The sequence below is a fragment of the Mastigoproctus giganteus genome, chromosome 7, assembly GCF_048544385.1.
Source record: "Mastigoproctus giganteus isolate SK-2022 chromosome 7, ASM4854438v1, whole genome shotgun sequence".
Classification (NCBI taxonomy): Eukaryota; Metazoa; Arthropoda; class Arachnida; order Uropygi; family Thelyphonidae; genus Mastigoproctus; species Mastigoproctus giganteus.
The window spans coordinates 138361168-138382091 of NC_143581.1; the positions used below are offsets into that span (position 1 = coordinate 138361168).

The 20924-nt window shown below is 39.4% G+C and overlaps 1 protein-coding gene across 2 annotated transcripts in view; it reads left to right on the forward strand.

Moving 5' to 3' along the window:
- LOC150083221 (uncharacterized) overlaps positions 1–20924 on the forward strand; it is a 354281-nt gene that overhangs the window by 287739 nt on the left and 45618 nt on the right. For both annotated transcript variants that reach the window (XM_090377110.1, XM_090377111.1), the window contains exons 13-14: positions 892–1008; positions 12178–12275. In XM_090377110.1, the coding sequence (XP_090233236.1) occupies positions 892–1008; positions 12178–12275 (215 nt within the window). The remainder of the gene's footprint in view (positions 1–891; positions 1009–12177; positions 12276–20924) is intronic.

Genomic DNA, 20924 nt, shown 5'->3' on the forward strand with positions numbered 1-20924 from the left:
AATATACTATATTGTCTTATCTTATACAAAGTGTAGAATTCATATTTGTTTAGTATTATAATGACTTATTGATGCAATGAAGCACTTTCTGAGGAAAAAAAAAAAAAAAAACACTAGCATTCACATCTTTCCCATCACCAAAATAGTTACTATCCAGTTCCACTGCGAAAAATAATTCATTCCAGTGATCTAAAACATGCCACCCAAAATTAAGCTTCTTGAGATCCTACCTTCTGTTATTCTGCAAAATTTTGCATTTATGCCCCTCGAGAGGCACTAATTGATATTCATATAGAGAATGGCTTAAAAGGTGCAGAATACAAAGCTTGACAATTAAATATCTTGAGGGGGACAGGAACCTGATAGAAATATATTAGGTTCCCTTCTCCAATGTCTAGAGAAGAACTCCGAGACCTTTCTAGAAGTTCTATTACTTCCTTTCTTTCAAGTGTGGTATCTGGACCTGAATGCAATATTCTAAATGTAGTCTCACCATCATCATATACAATGGGGAAATGACATCCTTTTACTACTCGATTCCATTTTGAATGTATAATGATAGCAGAGATCTGATGGATGGTTCAGTATTATTACAACAGGCCAAGGTGGTAAATTTGTGCATATGAATATAAAGGATGTATTAGAAATGGCTTTTGCAGTTCGAAAAACTAAATTTCACCAATACAGCATTAGTATATTTTTATGTATCTTTATCAGTGTATATTTTGTAATGTCAGGTGATCTATAATTATATACAATTATTTGTATATTTGTAGATCACCTACGTTGTGACCTACTAGTTTTACTTTCAAACTTGCATTTTAAAGTATTTTTCTCATAAATTAAGAGAAATAAATTAATGAAATAGCTTGTATATCTTTCTTCTTCCAGAAGATGAATAATCCAAATTTTGATTTTACTTTGAGAGCAAGAGCAAAGAAAGCTTTAAATCCAGCTGTAACGCAGACTTCCAAAGATGCTACATTTGAAGCCCAAATGAATTATTTGGTAGGTAAATTATATAGTTGATATTTATGTTTAGAAAGAGTAATTGCATCATATAAATATGAAATTTAAAATAATCATCAGTCAATATAAGGCAAAAACCATTGTGTGAATCAGTGAGAAGCCAACTACACATTTTCAGATACACTACTTTACCTTTTCAAAATTGAATGTACTACTAAGTCAATTTCATATGTCTAGTTATGCATATAGACTGATAGCAGACATCTCCAGCATAGTGGCATAGTATTTGGATTGGGCACCACCAGTTGTTCCCCACATTTGTGCCAATTGTTACTTGTGTGAAGTAAACAGAACTCCTGTAAATGCCAGAAGTGTGTATAGTTTATTGCTTTGTGTTAGAGTAGTTAAAGTTAAAGTGTATTGGTTGTCTGACAGCACGGGGTTTCCTCATCTCCGTGTTGTATTCTTTGTAAGTGAATTCTGTCACTTACACAGAACTCAGTGGAAGTTTTCTCAGAGATTTAAAAAGTGTGTGGGGAGTGGTTTGTTGTGTAGTGTTATGTTATGTTGTTTCTCTAACCATTTTAGCTGTTGGGCTCCCTATTGGGACCCACTGTTGCCCACACTTTGTCACGAGGAGGCAGGTCAGGCACCCAGTAGATTTTTTAAGTACTCTGGCAGTACCCCGCAACCTATTTTCCAAGGATTTCAGTGGCAAGACCTATAAAAAAAAATGGGGGGGGGGAACACTACAATTTGGAAAGGCTGAAAGAGGTTTATGAGAAAGCGGTTGAATTTTTGGACTTTGATTAGAAATTGGCGGCATTGTTAGGGGTGTACTCAGTCGGTTTAGTTAGTGTGGGGGGATGGGGATGAGAGAGAGTAGGTATTCCCAAATATGTCAGTGGGGTTGAGCCCCACCAGGCAAAGTATGGGGGAGGCATGGAGGGGAGGAGACAGAGACTCGTCTCCTCCCTCCCCTGCCTGGGAATGGAGTTTTAAAGGGAACCGGGTTAGAGTACCCAGTTCAGATCGCGAAATGGCGTGTTGGCAGCAAGGCTGCAGCATGTCTTTGTCGGTGATGGTTGTCAGGTCCATGTCTTGTCGAATCCAGTAAGAAGGTCAAACTACCCATCGCACTCTGGGGGTTGGATATGTTAGCTGGCAGTGGGGACCCACCAGGCAAGGGGGGGGGGGTGGAAGAGACACACTTTACTTCATTCATAATCCGCATTCTCACTCTACTTCCATTTTTATACTTTTTTATTATATGTATAACTTTTTTTTTTCTGTTTGGTTATGTGTGTGTATATATATATATATATATATATATACAGGGTGTCTCAAAAATATTGGTACAAACGTTTAAGGGAGGTAGGTAATATCTAAAGGAATGTGAATCGCATAGGAACCCATAACCGGAAACGTCACCGTAAGTCGGTAGACAGCGTATGTTCATCAGTTCACGAGAGGGAAAATTTCTGGTTATTCAAGCAGTAGTCGCCGCACGAAGAGCATGCATCGATATACGAACTGTTTGTTGTTGTTTGTTATTTGGTTTTTAGGAGCATTAGCAACTAAGGCCATATTGCTCCGGGATATGCGGTGGTCATTCCCTGACCTTTCCGCATCCTCCGTATTTGGTGGTGACGGGCTCGAACCCCGGTCTAATCAAGAAGCGTGTGCTACGCACTGCTGCTCCTTCCCACCTGGCTACGGAGGCGCCGATATACGAACTGTGATCTGGCAAACATGCACCTAGTGTATGGATTAGCAGAGGGCAATGGACGAGCCCCCTCAACGAATTTATGGAGAACGCTTCCCAGACAGACATGTACCGGACCACCGTTTGTTTGCACATATGGATCAAAATTTCTGCGATTATGGGTCATTTAGAGGTAACAGGAGTAGTGCGGGCAGATGGCATTCGACATGAACTCCCGCCATGGAAGAAAGTGTGTTGAATGCCATCCAGAATAATCCTACTACCAGCACACGTGCCTTTGCCTCTGCCTTAGGAGTGTCTCATTGCAGTGTACAGCCTGTCTGGCATGATGATTCCTTACACCCCTTTCATCTCCAAAGGGTTCAGTTACTACTCCCCCAAGATCATCCTCATGATGCACAATGCTCATGTGTAGGCTCACGACAACCCACACTGTGTGCACCCCCATGCGGCACAACATCGCTTCACAATAAATGTGTGGGCAGGTATGGTCGGTGACTGCTTAGTTGGCCCACACCTGTTACCATCCCGCATGAACTCCACTAAAAATCGCATCTTTCTTGAACAAGTTCTACCAGGGTTACTTGACGATGTTCCAGCAAATGTGAGACACAACATTTGGTTTCAACATGACGGGGCGCCTGCCCATTATAGAAGGTGTGTTCGTGACCATTTGAACAGGCATTTTGGGCGTCGATGGATTGGCCACGGTGCACCCATTGCCTGCCCCCACACTCACCTGATTTATCGAGCCTTGATTTCTTTCTGTGGGGGGCCCTCAAATCTATCATGTATGAATCACCTGTGGAGATGGAAATGGATCTCGTGGCGAGACTCGTCTGCGCTGCTGCTACTGTCAAAGAAACTCCAGGTGTGTTCGACCTTGTCCGCCAATCCATGCTGCGTCGGTGTCACGCATGCATCACGTCTCATGGTGGAACCTTCGAGCATCTGTTGTAACCATCACCACCAAATACGGAGGATGCAGAAAGGTCAGGGAATGACCACCGCATATCTCGGAACAATATTGCCTTAGTTCCTAATGCTGCTAAAAACCAAATAACAAACAAACAAAACTGTTGTAACATCATGAAATGCATCCATCTCGTACTCCATTGTTAATATTATGTCAAATAAATGTTTGCCACTGATTACTGTCTTGTGTCATTTCTGCTTCTTGTGTCTCTGCCACTACTTTCCCGTGACGTTTCTGGTTATGGGTTCCTATGCGATTCACATTCCTTTAGATGTTACCTACCTCCCCCAAACTTTTGTACCAATATTTTTGAGGCACCCTGTATATACAGTGAAACTTCTCCTAACGGACATTTCTCTACAACGGACATTTTCAAATTCCCCAACTCACCTCCATTGGTTTTAACGTGTTTTCAGCTTCTCTCCAGCGGACATTCTCTGTAACAGACACTGACAGGCAATCTGCACTGTTTCGTTTAGATTAGCACTTAATTTGATCTCCCCATAACGGACTGCTGGACAGCTCACGGCCCTTTTTCTAGAAACGTTTCTTCCACGTATTGCCTCAATCGTGTATTTATTTTCTATTTCCGATTCTCTGAATTTTATCAAGGTTTACGTTGCGGTTGTAAACCCTTTTTCAAGAATTTTAAGGAAGTGTAAAACTTCTGATAAATTCGGTGTGTACAGGGGGGGGTGAATTTGGTCGGCCTTTCATCTTTTGAGTTTCAGTTTTCAGTTTTGTTCAGTGTCGTGTGAAGTGTACAATGTCTTCTTATAAACATTGAACTTTAAAAGATAAAGTCAAACTCATTAATGCATATGATCGGCAAAAAAATAGTGTTCGCAATCTCGCTGCAAAATTCAAAATCGGGAAGACGCAGGTAAGCGACATACTAAACAAAAAAAATGAACTGCTCAAACAATTTTGGCAACATGTAAATGATCAAGTTCAAAAATCATTCCCGAAAACTGTTGGACTTCAAATTTGTCGCGCATGTGCTAAACAAATTCCCACTAATGGGCCTATTATTAGGGAAAAGGCTTTGGAGGTTGCGAAATCTATGGGAGTCAATGAGTTCAAAGCTTCTGTGAGATGGCTAGACAAGTTCAAAACTCGGCATAAAATTTCTTGGAAAACCGTAAGTGGTGATGGTGGATCTGTTGATACTGGGGTTGTAACAGAGTGGACCATCAAATTGGAAGAGTTATGTTGTGATTTTGAAGCTAAGGATATTTACAACTGTGATGAAACAGGGTTGTTTTTTTAAAGCTCTTCCTGAAAAAACAATAAGTCTAAAAAACGAAAAGTGCCAGGGCGGAAAAATTTCTAAGGAACGCTTGACTGTACTATTGTGTACAAATATGCTGGGAGACTTTGAACAACCTCTTGTTATAGGAAAACCACAAAATCCTCATTGTTTCAAGGACATAAAGTTGAATCTTTTGAATGTTGACTGGAAGTCTAATAAAAAAAAGCGTGGATGACACGAGATATCATGAGCGAATGGATAAGTCACTTTAACCAAAACATGATTCGTCAAAACAGAAAAATTATTCTTTTCATGCATAATGCTGCATCAGTAAACACAATTAGAAAACAAACTGTCGTGAACTGTTTTGTAAAGTCTGGCTTCTCAAATGCAAAAATTGAAGTTGTGAACAGCAATGTGGAGCACCAAGAAGAACAAGAACTTCAACATCTATTGATAATGTACGATACTTCAGCTACAAGTGACCTTGGCTACAAAGATATAGACTCGAACCTCACTACAGAAGATGGTGCTGTAGATATCAATGACATTATCATCGATATTTTTCAAGAAATTCCTCATGAGGATGAAGAAATGGAAGGAGGTCATTCTGTCGAAGAACATATTAACGACGAACCACCGATGAAAATAGAATAAGCGCCCATACATATCAATCGTTTAAAAATGTTTTTCGCCGCTGAAGAAGATACTGAAGTAGTTTCGATGGTTTCTTCACTCCAAGCAAATGTTGAAAACAAAATTATCAGCCGGAAGAAGGTGCAGAAGAAAATAAGTGATTACTGTATGTATTTTTCTTAAGATAAAGTCATAATATGCATAGCACAATTGTATGTATAATATTGTGCAAAATCTGTATATAATTTAATTTAATTTTACATTAAACGTTTAACGATTTTTCTTTATCTCTTGTGTATGTAATTGTATATTATTTACAAAAATATTGTTCAAAATCTGTATATATTTTAATTTAATTTTACATTAAACGTTTAACGATTTTTCTTTCTTTCTTTTTTTTTTTTCTTTCTCCCTCAGAGTTCTTGTTAGCGGACACTTCTCTCTAACGGACAAATTTTCGTTCCCCATGGCTGTCCGTTAAAGGGAAGTTTCACTGTATATGTGTATATATAATTTTTTTTTTTCGCTCATTCATCTCTTTCTCAAACACACTGGGGGGGGATGCAATGGTGTAATGTAATTACTTACTAATGAGTGAAATACTAAAAATACCAATGCCTAATAATTAAACTAAATAAGAAAGGATATAAAAGATTAAAACTAGGGTTAGTGTGTACTTAACTGTAAACATTTATGGTTTGTGTTCTTTTTCTCACATACTTGCTTTCTGCATTGCACTCTCTGGGCACCTCAACTTACTCATATTCTTCAGTTGTGGTGCAGGCCAGGGGAGAGTGCAGTTTGTTTGTTTGTTTGTTATTTGGATTTTAGGAGCATTAGCAACTAAGGCCATATTGCTCCGGGATATGCGGTGGTCATTCCCTAACTTTCCGCATCCTCCGTATTTGGTGGTGATGGGCTCGAACCCCGGTCTAATCAAGAAGCATGTGCTACGCACTGCTGCTCCTTCCCACCTGGCTACGGAGGCGCCGGCAAAAATAGTAGCGAATGAAATGTTATTTTGTTATTTTGGTTTTTAGGAGCATTAGCAACTAAGGCCATATTGCTCCGGGATATGCGGTGGTTATTCCCTGACCTTTCCGCATCTTCCGTATTTGGTGGTGACGGGCTTGAACCCCGGTCTAATCAAGAAGCGTGTGCTACGCAATGCTGCTCCTTCCCACCTGGCTACGGAGGCGCCTACAACAGGCCAGGGGAGAGTGCAGTGATAGTGTTTGTGTTGTTAGTATACATTTGTTAGTATATACTGTATAAAGCGGTGCGAGTTGTTATTAACTTTGTATTCATTCATTACAGCCAATTACATTTACTCTTCCACTCATTCCCATTCACCATAACACTCATTCCCTCTCTTTCCCTCCTGCTGGTCACTCTTTCTTTCACCAAATCTGACATTTATTCCATTTTTCCATAATTCCTAATTCACTCTTTCGCTCAGTGACCAGCCTATTCATTTTGTCTTTCATTCTTCTCTCATTCTACATTGCATCCCCTTGTCACCAGCTTACTGATATTTTTCAGCTAATCTGCTTCCCTGGCTGCCTGTACATTACCCTCTGCCACATGGTTACTTATTTGGTGTGGGGGGGCCCCAGTTTCCTACACATGGCAGGGTAGTCCTGGGGGTACCCAGGTCAATCCGGTTTTGTCATGTCAAGGTGCAGAATACTTCTGCCCTGACAGTTATTAGGTCATCGTCTGGGCATGTTGGGAGACGTAGGCAATTTTAACTATTGATTATTGTTTAATTGCTGGGGGACTGTATTGCCATTCTTTGGATAGTTCTGTGCATTTCGAATATTTTCTGTGTGAAGGTTGTGTTAAGGCTTTATAGATGTTCTCCCCTTGGAAGGGGACCAATCTGTGCTATTAGCTCTGTTCTGGGGGTGTCATAAATTATACATTCATATAGAATGTGTGCCCAGTCTTCACTCTTGCCACAGGTGCAATTTGGGTCATCAGTCAGCCCTAAGGAAATTAGTTTTGACTTTAGGGAGCAGTGACCTGTCGATGTGAATGTTTAAAAAGTCCAGGGGCATATCTCTTAGGTGGCATTGGGCTGACCATTGCCACCTGCAGCAAAAACCTTTTCGTCAATAGATCTCTGGTTTCCTGCTCCCATTTTGTTTGCCATAGCTCATGGAGCTTTGTGGCTATTTTTTTTTTTTTTTTCTTTCAGCATTGAAGGTGTTGGCTGTATCAAGGGCTATCCCCAGAAATTCTGTGGGTATGCCTTTTTTAAGTCTCTAATAAGACAAGCGCCTCTTTTGGCTACTTCCAAGTAAAGTGGGAGAGTTCTGGCCAGAAACTGTAGCACAGGTGTGCTCACTGCGACATGCTCTGGTAATGATGATAAGTGTTGTCCTTTGTATCAATTCTAATTTGTTCCCGTTTCTTACTATGGCTGAGTGGTTGAACCACGCACCAGCTCCATAGGTGATAATGGGTAGGAACGTTGCACGGCATATGATTGCCAGGGTAGTATTAATAGTGGCATGTGATTCAAGAAAGCAAGTGTATGAGCTTATGCAGCATCAGCCAAAAAAAAAATCATACCATTCCCTCCAAATGCCTGTCCAGTTCCTCCTTAAATTTATTCACCCTATCAACTTCCACAACGACAGATGGAAATTTGTTCCAGCAATTAACCACCCACTGGCTAAAGGCAAATTTCCGCACATCTATTCTACCTCTGGCCTTTCTTAATTTGAATTTATGCTCCCTTAGGTTCGTAATCTGAACAAGTGGAAGGATCCCATCAGAATTCAGCGTGCTCAACCCATTCAAGGCCTTATACACCTCAATCAGATCACCGCACAGGTGCCTAGTCTTCAGCCACTGCAATTTGCAGAACTTAAGCCTCTCTTTGTAAGAGGATCCCTTCATTCCCCTAACTAATCTTGTTGCCCTTCTCTGTACACACTCCAGCAAATCTACATCCTTCCTAAAATGAGGCTTCCAGAACTGTACGCAGTACTCAAGGCGTGGCCTGACCATTGCCTTATACAGAGGGACAATCACCTCCTTTTCCCTGCTAGCAGAATTCCTATATATCATTGACAAAACCCCATGACCTGCCCCAGGGAGCCTGTCTACATTGCTTAGTAAACTTCATATCTGACTGCACAATTACTCCCAGGTCTTTTTCATTTTCTACCACTTTAAGTGTAGTACCACACAGTTGGTATTTTTCTCTTGGGTTACTTCTACCCATATGCAGTACTTTGCATTTGTCAAGGTTAAACTTCAGTTGCCACTTCTTAGCCCATCTGCCCAAATTATCTAGATCCTATTGCAGTAGCACACTGCCATTACTGTCATTAACAACCCTGTCAACCATAAAAATATATAATATAAAAACTTCCAAGGAATAATGAGTATAGATGAGCTTGCTGAACAGTTTCAACTTAAAAGAGTTATAAAAAGCCAAAAAAATGTCCAGTTAAATATCATAGTGGAGATTTCCCCCAAGATTTGGAAGCACCTACAAGGACAGCAAAGAATCTATGCTGGCTGGACTAGTCATAGATTCAGGCAGCACTTCCCTGTACAAATGTGCTTTAATTGTCATAGATATGGTCATACTACAGGGACTGCAGTCAGAAAACCCGTCTGTAGTCACTGTGCAGTTACTGGCCATGACTTTAGACCGGGGTTCGAGCCCGTCACCACCAAATACGGAGGATGCGGAAAGGTCAGGGAATGACCACCGCATATCCTGGAGCAATATGGCCTTAGTTGCTAATGCTCCTAAAAACCAAATAACAAACAAACAAACTGGCCATGACTACAAGAACTGCCAAAACAAAAATCAACAGCTGAAATGTGCTACCTGTAAGGCAGCACGGGTGACTGACTATGGCCACAGTATCAGGGATAATAAATGCCTCTGTTGTAGAAAAAATGATAAAACGGATACAATCCAGAACCAATTATGGGCCAGATTGATAACATAAATGTGACTAGGGCTCTAAATGTCGTTCAGTTGAATGCTCAAAGAACAAGAGCTGTAGTTGATCAGATCAAACTCAAATTAGAAGAACATAATATAGATATCTTGGTACTCTAAGAACCATACACACACACATCGGTAAGGTTCAATGATACCCAAGTGACTATAAAATAATAAAATACACCTCAGATGTCTCTTCTACATCAATAGTAGTTAAAAATACTGACCTTAAAGTCATAAATGTGGTTCACCTCTGCTCCCCTGTGGCAGTGTGTACCAATATCACCAGTGGGCAGTTCTACATTATATCTCTTTATGCAAGACTAGGTGAAGACATAAACCTTACTATAGATTACTTACAAGCAGTCATAAATTTGTTACCTACTGCAAATATCATAGTGTGTGCTGATGTCAACTGCTGTCAGCCTTATGGCATAGCCGTACAGAAGACAGCAGGCACACACAATGGCCAAATATTATCAGATTTTATAGCCATCTCACCCTTTCAAGTGATAAATCTTATGTAATCAAGTATGTATGTATCAAGTGATAAATCTTATCGTATGTTCTTTACTTGTAAACTCTAGAAGGAAAGGCATGAATCAGATTGGACCACTTAACATAGATGGGTTGACTATTGATGATCGTGCTCAGGGAGCTGATAAACTTAATGAGTATTTTGAGTCTACATCCACACATGAGGAGTCATTCAATGAGGGGAGTGCCAGAAGTTTATTTAACACTAACAGGGAACTAAGTGATTTTGTAATAACTGAGAGCAAAGTGGAGGAGAAAATGTTGAAGTTAAACATAAGGCAGGCACCTGGGGTGGATGGGATCTATCCAGTTATATTAAAGAAGGCAGCAAAGGAAGTAAGCAAACCCTTAGCCATAATTATGAGAGCCTCCTTGGACTCAGAGGAGGTCCCCATGGACTGGAGGTGTGCAAATGTATCACCAATTCACAAAGGGGATTCAAAAGGTGACTCAAGTAACTACAGACCTGTTAGTTTAACTTGAGTTCTGGGGAAAATAATGGAATCACTGGTTAAAGAAGCATTGCAGGATCATCTAGACAAGACTTCAGTAATAGTTAAGATATAGCATGGGTTTGTTAAAGGGAGGTCTTGTTTGACCAATTTGATTGGATACTATGATGTGGTCACAAAGGAACTGAATACCAAAAATAATTTTGATATCATATACTTGGATTTCAGGAAAGGGTTTGATACTGTTGCACATGGAAGATGGCCGTACAAATTGGAGAGGTATGGCATTAAGGGTTAGTTGCTACAATGGATAAAGGGATGGTTGAGTGGGAGACAACAGAGTGGTAATCAATGGACACTGCTCTCCATGGACAATGTTATTAGTGGAGTTCCCCAGGGTTCGGTGCTGGGCCCATTTTTGTTTTGTATATTTATCAATGATATTGATGAAGGTATATCAGGTTTAATGTCCAAGTTGGCAGATGATAGAAAGGTTGGCAGGGTTGTTAACAACAGTAAAGACAGTATGCTACTCCAACTGGATCTAGATAATTTGGGCAGATGGGCTAAGAAGTGGCAACTGAAGTTTAACCTTGACAAATGCAAAGTACTGCATATGGGTAGAAGTAACCCCAGAGAAACGTACCAACTGTGTGGTACTACACTTAAAGTGGTAGAAAATGAAAAAGACCTGGGAATAATTGTGCAGTTAGATATGAAGTTTTCTGAGCAATGCAGACAGGCTGCCAGTGCAGGTCATGGGGTTTTGTCAATGATATATAGGAATTTTGCTAGCAGGGAGAAGGAGATGATTGTCCCTCTGTATAAGGCAATGGTCAGGCCATGCCTTGAGTACTGCGTGCAGGTCTGGAGGCCTCATTTTAGGAAGGATGTAGATTTACTTGAGCGTGTACAGAGAAGGGCAACAAGATTGGTGAGGGGAATGAAGGGATCCTCTTACCAAGAGAGGCTTAAGGTCTGCAAATTGCAGTGGCTGGAGACTAGGCACCTGCACGGTGATCTGATTGAGGTATATAAGGCCTTGAATGGGTTGAGCATGCTGAATTCTGATGGGATCCTTCCACTTGTTCAGATTACGAACCTAAGGGAGCATAAATTCAAATTAAGAAAGGACAGATGTAGAATAGATGTGTGGAAATTTGCCTTTAGCCAGTGGGTGGTTAATTGCTGGAACAAACTTCCATCTGTTGTTGTGGAAGTTGATAGGTTGAATAAATTTAAGGAGGAACTGGACAGGCATTTGGAGGGAATGGTGTTTTTTTTTTTTTTTTTTTTTTTGTTTGGCTGATGCTGCATAAGCTCATACACTTGCTTTCTTGCATCACATGCCACTACTACTACTACTACTACGTAATACATTCAAGAGACATCAGATGGGGGGGAAACAATGAATGTTATAAATGTGCTAAATAAATAGTAATTACTCAAGTAATTAGAACTAGCATATTATTCATTTCTAGATTCCTTCCTTATACTAGCATTACTTTGCTTAATGATAAAAGGTTCACATAATAGTTTTATTAATACAATATGGAAAACTATACTTACTATTTGATTTTTATTATTATATTTTTTAAATTCTCTTGTTCTCTCTCTATACATATAGTTTGCTTTTAAATTTTTTTTTATTTATAGGTTAATTTTATGAAGAAAAATCTTCCACTTTTAGACATGTGTGTTTATATTTCTGGTAGTAGCAGGCTTCAAAGTAAACGAGCACAAGATATCTGCAAGTAAGTTTACTAAACTGTGCAAATGGTTTATTGATAAATATTACTATGTCCCACAATTTCTCTTTTCTCTTTATACATACATACTTCTTTAAAATTATGATATATTTAGGAATTTTCTATTTGATAAATAAACAATTCTCTGTGTTATGAACGGTATACATACTGCCCTAACATTAATATCTGGATACCCCCTCAGTTGATGGTTGGTCACATCCTACCCAAGTACCATATGTCAGATACAACTATAAATATGCTTGTAGGACTTTCAAGGAGACAGTGGTTCAATGATTTACATAGTTAACAGACTCCCAGCACAGAATGATAATAGGGTGCCACATAACCAGTTGAATTGTGTTAACTTTTCAGTGGCACTGAAGATCCCTAGAACCCCAAATGGAAGCAGACTGGTGCTGAAACTGTCATGAAATGACCTGGAAACCCTCAGAAGCTGAAGGAATGTGACAGGAGAGTCCTACAAATAACACTAGCCAACAAAAAATATTATTCATCATACTTCCTCAATGAAAATATGCGATTCTGGAGGAAATAAATGCACTGATTCTGAAAATCACCATAAAAAGTCTATCACATCTACATCAAAAGATGTACCAACCTTTTTAATATTAAAATAAAGGGATATATACATATAATTTGAGTTTATAATACAAATGTAAAAAAAAATATATGTTCTATATAACTCATTTAACTTCAGATCATAGCGAAATAGTTATTTCAATAATATATAACAGCATACCTGTAGTTGTCCTTAAAAATGGTTGCTACTAAGGGATTTTCTCTTGTATGCCTGCTGACTCTCCCTCACAAGGAACCAGCAGTAATCCTCCATCATTACAAGATCCCAGCAATCTTGGTACCACTTTTCCATAATGAAAATATATTGATGAAACTCTTGTTCACTCACATCTCCCGGATTTGTGGGGAAAAATTCAAGATGGGAATGGAGAAAATGAATTTTCAAAGACGTTCGACAGCCCGTGTTTTTGTAGCACTCAAGTAAATTAGACACCAACAGTTCATAGTTTTCTTCTTTCTTATTACCCAAAAAACCATGTACTACCACCTTAAATGATTGCCAAGCTGCCAATTCAATCTCTTTTAATTGGGTTTCAAACACATTGTCTTTCAGGAGTTTCCTAATTTGGGGTCCTACGAAAATTCCTTCCTTAAGTTTGGCATATGTTAAATTAGGAAACACTTCTCAAGTATGCAAATCCGTTACCTTCTTGGCCCCAAGTGCCAAGCGTTTTCCAAGTGATCAAGTGATATAAAGTGATTCTATAGTGCGCGTCTCAATTATATTTAGTTTATTACATTTAAAGCAATCTTTATTTTCAGTACTTAATAAAATAAGTAGGTTTAGCTAAAAGGACCTAGAAACTATCAGAAATGAAAGTCACCTTTCTTTTTTTCTTCTTCTCAAGTTAACCACCAACCCTACTAATTTATAACCGCTGCTTGGTGGTGCCGCTCTTGCCTCCCCGTGGTAGGGCCGGAAACCTGAGTTGGCAGCTACGTGAATCTTTCTCTCCACAAGTCACTACTTCCCAAGGGACTTCAGAGAAGATCCCACTAAATCGAACTTCTGAAGAACCTGAAAATACTGCCAAAAGGCAAAGGACAGACAGCTCAAAACCATCACCAACACCCTTATTCCTAATTATTCACTTCATTGGAGAGGAGACATTAGGAAAGAAATCCCCATTTTTTTTATCCAAAATGTCTTGGAAGGACTAGCCGGAACACCAAAATTGGTCAGGGAACTCCGATCTGGGGATTTATTAGTTGAAACATCCAGTACCAGACATTCAGTAAAGTTACTGAATGTATCAAACTTTGGAGGTATACCAGTAATGGTCACTCCCCGTAACACCTTAAACTCTTCACGGGGAAGTAATCTCCGAATGGGATCTCTTGCACATTACTGAAGAGGAAATCAGCAACAAACTCTAAAATCAAGGAGTGACGAATGTAAGATGGATTTCTGTTTGGAGAGATGGAAATATAATACCTACCAAAACCTTAATCCTGACATTTAACATACCAAAAATCCCACCTACCGTAAAAGCAGGATATTTGAACTGCCAAGCAAAAGTATATATATCCCAAATCCCTTGCGCTGTTTTTTTGAAATGTCAAAAATTTGGACTCTCCCAGACAGCATGTGGAAATACACCGACATGTGCTAAATGTGGATCCAAAGAACTTCAGATTGATGACTGCCCAGCTCCAACCCCAAAGTGTCCAAATTGTAAAGCCTACTCCAGAACATGTGAAAAATGGAAAAAAGAAATACAGAAATACAAAATGGACCACAATATTACAATACCAAGAAGCAAGAAAAATGGTCCAGCCAACTATATATAACCAATAGACTAACGTACGCACAAGTAGCAACTAAATTTAAATCAGTGGAATGTCAAACTGAAATTTCAGTTCCTCCAAATGAATCTTTTCTCCACAAGTTAGACCACCATAAAATATAACAGGTATTACAATAAAGTTAGTATTTTCTATTAACCATTAGAAAGACACAATATGGCCCTAGCAGCTTATGTTTTGTTAAATTTCATAACAACAACAACCACAAGTCAGACACTTATTTCAAGCAAAGCAACAAGATAAACATGAGAAAACAGCAAACACACTGATCACAATCCCCTCAGATTCTCCAACCTTCCAACAGTGTAAGAATAATAAGGACCACGAAATCATGAACCTACCTCAGAATTTATGGAATTTGAGAAAACAGGAAAGATAGATGACAAGGTGTTGGAAATCCATGCTAAAGAATTAGAAGATATGGATACCAGAAAACCGGTATTCCTCAAAAGAGAGAGTAAGGACAGAAAAACAAAAGACAATCAACCAACGAAAACAGCTCAAGGGGCTGAGCAAATATAAATAATTGATAAAATTATTCAGTGGAACCGTCAAGGATTACTGTACTAATTTTGACGACATACAGTATCTCATCACCCAACACACCAATCTGTATCTGTCTCAAGGAAACGTACCTTAAACAACAAGATACACTGAATATCAGGAACTATTCAATGTACAGAAAAAGACCGAATAACTCAAGGTATAACACACGGAGGAGTTGCTATATTAGTAAATGACAGAATACCAACACAACACAACAGGTTCATATAAATAGCCCATTAGAGGTGGTAGCAATTCATACAATAGCAAGGTCCCTATTAACCATATGTTCATTATAATTCCACCAGGAGAAGATGTCTCTTATGAAGACCTAGCTGCATTACTGCAACAACTGAATCTGATGGGAGATATGAATGGACATTACCCGTTGTGGGGATGCTCCGACTACAACAGAACAGGACACATCATTGAACAACTGCTAGATAATCACAACCTCCTAGGCGCTTCCGTAGCCAGGTGGGAAGGAGCAGCAGTGCGTAGCACATGCTTCTTGATTAGACCGGGGTTCGAGCCTGTAACCAAATACGGAGGATGCGGAAAGGTCAGGGAATGACCACCGCATATTCCCGGAGCAATATGGCCTTAGTTGCTAATGCTCCTAAAAACCAAATAACAACAACAACCTCCTACTTCTTAACAGGGGTAACCACACTTACTTCCACTTTCCAACTCGGACCACCACATCTGTAGATCTTACCATATGTACTCATACACTTTACACAGCATTTAATTGGGAAGTTTTTGAGGATCCTCTTGGGAGTGATCATTACCCAGTAATTTCCACACTGGTAAGTGAATATCCATATCATACCAGCAGGACTCCTCACTGGAAAATAGAAAAAGCTAATTGGGAAGCATTCAGAAGGAAAGCAGTTTTCAACACCAATATTATTGAGTAGAAAACAGTAGTTGTCGCACTAGCACACGTCACAGAAACCATACAGAACGCAGGCAAGCTAACAATCCCGAAGACTTCATCATGTTTCCCAAACCATCCGAAAACATGATGGAATAGTGATTGTACTGAAACAAGAAAACAACAAAATAGGGCATGGAACCATTTTTGCAGGTACCCCACGACAGACAATCTGATACAGTACAAAAGAATGCAAGCCATAACGCGATTCACTAGGAAGCAGTGTTGAAGAGCAACAGATCAAATTCACATCTACAATAAACAAAATAACAAATGCACATATAGTCTGGAATAAAATAAGAAAAATGACAGGTAAATATAGAAATAGGCCATCACCAATACTGGTCTGCGATGGAATTAGTTTGACTGAACCTACCGTTATTGCAAGCACATTAGGTGAGACCTTTGCAAAAGTATCAGTGAAAGCGTCATACCATCTGGAATTTCTGATCCAAAAAAAAAAAACAGAAAAGCATAAGCATAAAATGTATTCCCAAACACATGGCGCCATGCAATAGTACTAGTTTTCCCTAAACCTGACAAATCCATGCAGCTATCGACCAATAGCCCTCACCAGTTGTTTAGGAAAATTACTAGAAAAAATGATAAATAAGGGATTGATATGGTATTTAGAGGAAAATAATATCTACACAAACACACAATGTGGTTTCAGACATCATAGGTCTACTCTAGACCACCTAGTCAGGATTGAAGCCAACATCAGAAATGCGTTTATCAGATCACAACATATGGTTACAGTATTTTTTGACATTGAAAAAGCTTACAATACCACTTGGAGATATGAGATCCTGCAAGATATATGCCATGCTGGACTCAGAGGCAATCTCCCTATGTTTATCCAGTTCCTTATGAACAGAACCTTCCGAGTCAAAATACAAACTTCTTTCTCCAAAATCTACCAACAAGAAGGCATTCCACGGGGCTCAGTCTTGAGTGCCACTTTGTTTGCCATAAAGATTAATTCGATCATAAATCAACTCCCTCCTTCAATTTCACATGCACTTTGCATTGATGACTTTAGTATCTCTAGTCAGGCACAGAACATGAGAACTATCAAGAGGCAGCTGCAATGCGCAATCAACAATATAAGTGGGCACTAGGTAACGGTTTCAGATTGTCAACACAAAAAACAATATGTGTACATTTTTGTCGCAAAAGATCTCGATCCTGAACTGGAATTAGAAGGTAAAAACATACCAAAGCAGCCGAGGGCAAAATTTCTTCGACTAATCTTAGATAAGAAACTCACATTTGTGGAGCATATCTGGGAGCTACGTAAAAGTTGCACAAATCATCTGAACATAAAATCCTTTTATCAACAGCATGGGGAGCAGACAGATATTCCTTAATAAACCTATACAAAGCACTAATTAGATCAAAGTTGGACTATGGAGCCCCAGTGTAGTGTACGATTCAGCACAGAAGACAGCCCTGAAATGGCTGGATCCAGTTCATCACAATGCACTGTGTATAGCTACTGGCACCTATCGTACCTCTCCCATATATACTGAAGCCAAAGAACCACCTTTAACTCTTAGACGACAACAACTTGCATTATTATTATTATTATTTCGTATGGCAAAAATGAGGATACATTTGTAACAAACAGTGTCAAAAAATAAATAAATAAATTACAATAAGCCTAAAAACAATATTTACAGAAAAAAATTATAAGTAACATTTGATGAATTGAAATGTAATGTCCAGTTTATTCAGCCACTTAATAGCATCATCAGTAACACTATGTAGATCTTGGATGGAGCCTTCAAATCTCCTCTTTGGGCACTCCGAGATGACATGCTGGATGGTCTGGGGCACGTTGTCACAGTCGCAGAATGGGTTTTCAGTTTTTCCCCACTTATGCAGCCAAAACTTGCATCTTCCGTGATTTGTTCGGATTCTGTTCAAAGATGTCCATTCCTTTCTTGGTAAGTTGAAACCTGGAACAGCTCTGCATGGATCACTGACTAAGCCCAGGTGGTCAGGATTTGAAGTAGTCCAGTCTTCGCGCCAGGTCTGGTCAGCATTAAAATGTGACTTGATAAGTTTCTCGCCTAGCTTCCATGAGGGGTTCCTAGACTTCAATCTCTCCGGCTTCTAGGGTTTGCAATCCTGATGTATGGGCAATTCAGGATTTCTTTGACATTTCTGCCATTCTTTCAGCAAGGCTATTTCTCTTCTTATATGGGGGGATAGATGTTAGATAACACTGGTAGCCATTTTAAAGGTGTTGATTTAATGGTGCCTGATATTGTCCTCATTGTGTCATTCAGTTGGATATCAACTTTTACAGAGTGTGCACCATTTAAGCCATACGGGGCAACAATATTCTGCAACTGAGTAGACTAGGGCAAGGGCTGATGTTCGTAGCACCGTTGCGTTTGCTCCCCAGCCTGTTCCACTGAGTTTATGCAAGATGTTATTCCTAGTTTTTATCTTTGCTGCAATATTACAAAGGTGTTTATACATCAGTGTTCGGTCCATTATAATTCCCAGATATTTTGGGCAAGGATTGTGTTTCAGTCGTTGACCTTTATATTCCACTTGTGGCATATAGTTAGCCCTATGATTATCCAGATGAAAACAGCTAACTTCGGTTTTATTTAAATTAGGTTTAAGTCGCCATGTGTGAAAATATTTATTTAGGTTATGAAGATCCTTTGTAAGTACAATTTCGGCTGCATTGAAGTCAGTAGACTGGGCAGTCAGGGCTATGTCATCTGCGTACATGAATTTCCTAGAAGCAGTTGTTGGAAGATCTGCAGTATAGATATTAAATAATAATGGGGCTAGAACTGATCCTTGTGGTAAACCATCATTTAATATATAGGGCTTGCTCACTCTGCCATTTAAGTGTACTTCAAACACTCTGTTGCATAACATATTGTTAAGTAGGATCGCGAGGGGCTTACAAGGAATAATCTTCAAAAATTTCAGAATCATTCCTTGTCGCCATACTGTGTCATAAGCTGATGTCAAGTCCACAAAGACTGCAATGGTCTTCTTATCTTGGAATCCGTTCTCGATATAGCTGGTAAGTGCCAGTACCTGATCGCAGCACCTTCGGCCTGGTCGGAATCCGGCTTGTTCAATTGGTATGTGTTGGAAGGTTGTGGATGAAATTCTATTGTAAACCATTCTTTCAATTAATTTATAACATATATTTAAAAGTGCAATTGGGCGATAATCTTCAGGGCAAGATCCACTTTTCCCAGGCTTTAGGATGGCAACTATTTTAGTTCTCTTAAACAAAGACGGGAACCTACAATTCTGCAAGATGTCATTAAAAAATTTAACTAGCCAATTCAGAGCTCTTGGACCACAATGTTTCAGGAACTCTGGATATATTCCGTCCACTCCGGCTGCTTTGCCTGGTTTTATTTCCTTCAGAGCTGTTGAAATCTCTGCAATTGTGAATTCTCCTGAGAATTGGGAGGTTGGTTCAGCCAAGGATAGTCTAGTTCTTAATTCCTTCTTAAGTTTTTTGACTTCATCTTTGTTAGTATCGGTTGGTCTCTTGGAAATGTTGACAATTCTCTTGGCTACTTTTCCTGGGGATACTTCTGAGCTCTTATTAATATATTTGGGAGTACTACTTCCGAGTTTCCTCAGAAGTGTCCATGCTTTTCTGCTTGAGTGTTGGAAATTCATACCTGCTGTCATTATGTTCCATTTTTCTTTCCTAGCAGAGTCTAAACATTGCAATAGTTCATCAGCAATTTCTGTTCTATTGCCAAGTTCTATAGCTCATCACATCTTCTGTTCCAGCCAGGAATGTATTCTTTCCTATATCCTCTGGGAATATGTTTCTTTGCTATGGAGCATATTAAACCAACAAATCGCTTATAATTGTCAGTTTTTGATGGGATCCATTGAATATTGTGATCCACCTCATTAGTGAAGGCTTCCCAGTGAGCTTTTCCAAAGTTACAGCGAGGTACAGGCTTTGATCTTACTATTGGAACTTCGGTACAAATTTTTACAAGAATTGGTCTATGCTGACTACAAGGAAAATTATTCAAAAGCAACTTGCATTGAATTATACATTTAAAATAAAATCTATGCGTGGACACTCTACTTGGGAGACCCTCTTTGATCCACGGTGCAGGAACATATACCAGAATCGCCAACAAGCAAATTGACCCCTGGGAATTCAATTGCAAGACTTTTTAGCAGTACATAACCTTAATATAGACAGAGTGGCACACCTGCCACTTCACACTCCTCCACCATGGGATTCGCATATCCCAATATGCAACTTCTCCCTTCAGAAATGGAATAAAAAAGTGATACCTGCAACAGTCTTCCAACAGGTACAACAGGTACATGCAGCGCACAGAATTCAATTTCTTGACTATATACACAGATGGTTCGAAAACAGACACTTTAGTGGGAGCAGCAGCTGTATTCCCAGATATCACTTTAACGCAACAGCTACCGAAAGAGTGCAGTGTATACACAGCAGAATTATATGCTATAAAAATAGCCTTAACTCATGTACAAGATAAGCATTACACGAGAAGTGTAATATATACAGGTTCCTTACAAGCCATGCAAAACATAGGTACACCCAAACACCCAATCCTTTGGCACATACGGCAAATACTCTGCTCCAGAAATGAACAGGATACACTTTTCTGCTGGATCCCAGGACATACAGGGATTGCTGGAAATGAAGCAGCAGACAAGTCAGCAAAAGAAGCCATACTACAGATTGGAGAAGATATGTCAGAGCCGTATACTGATTA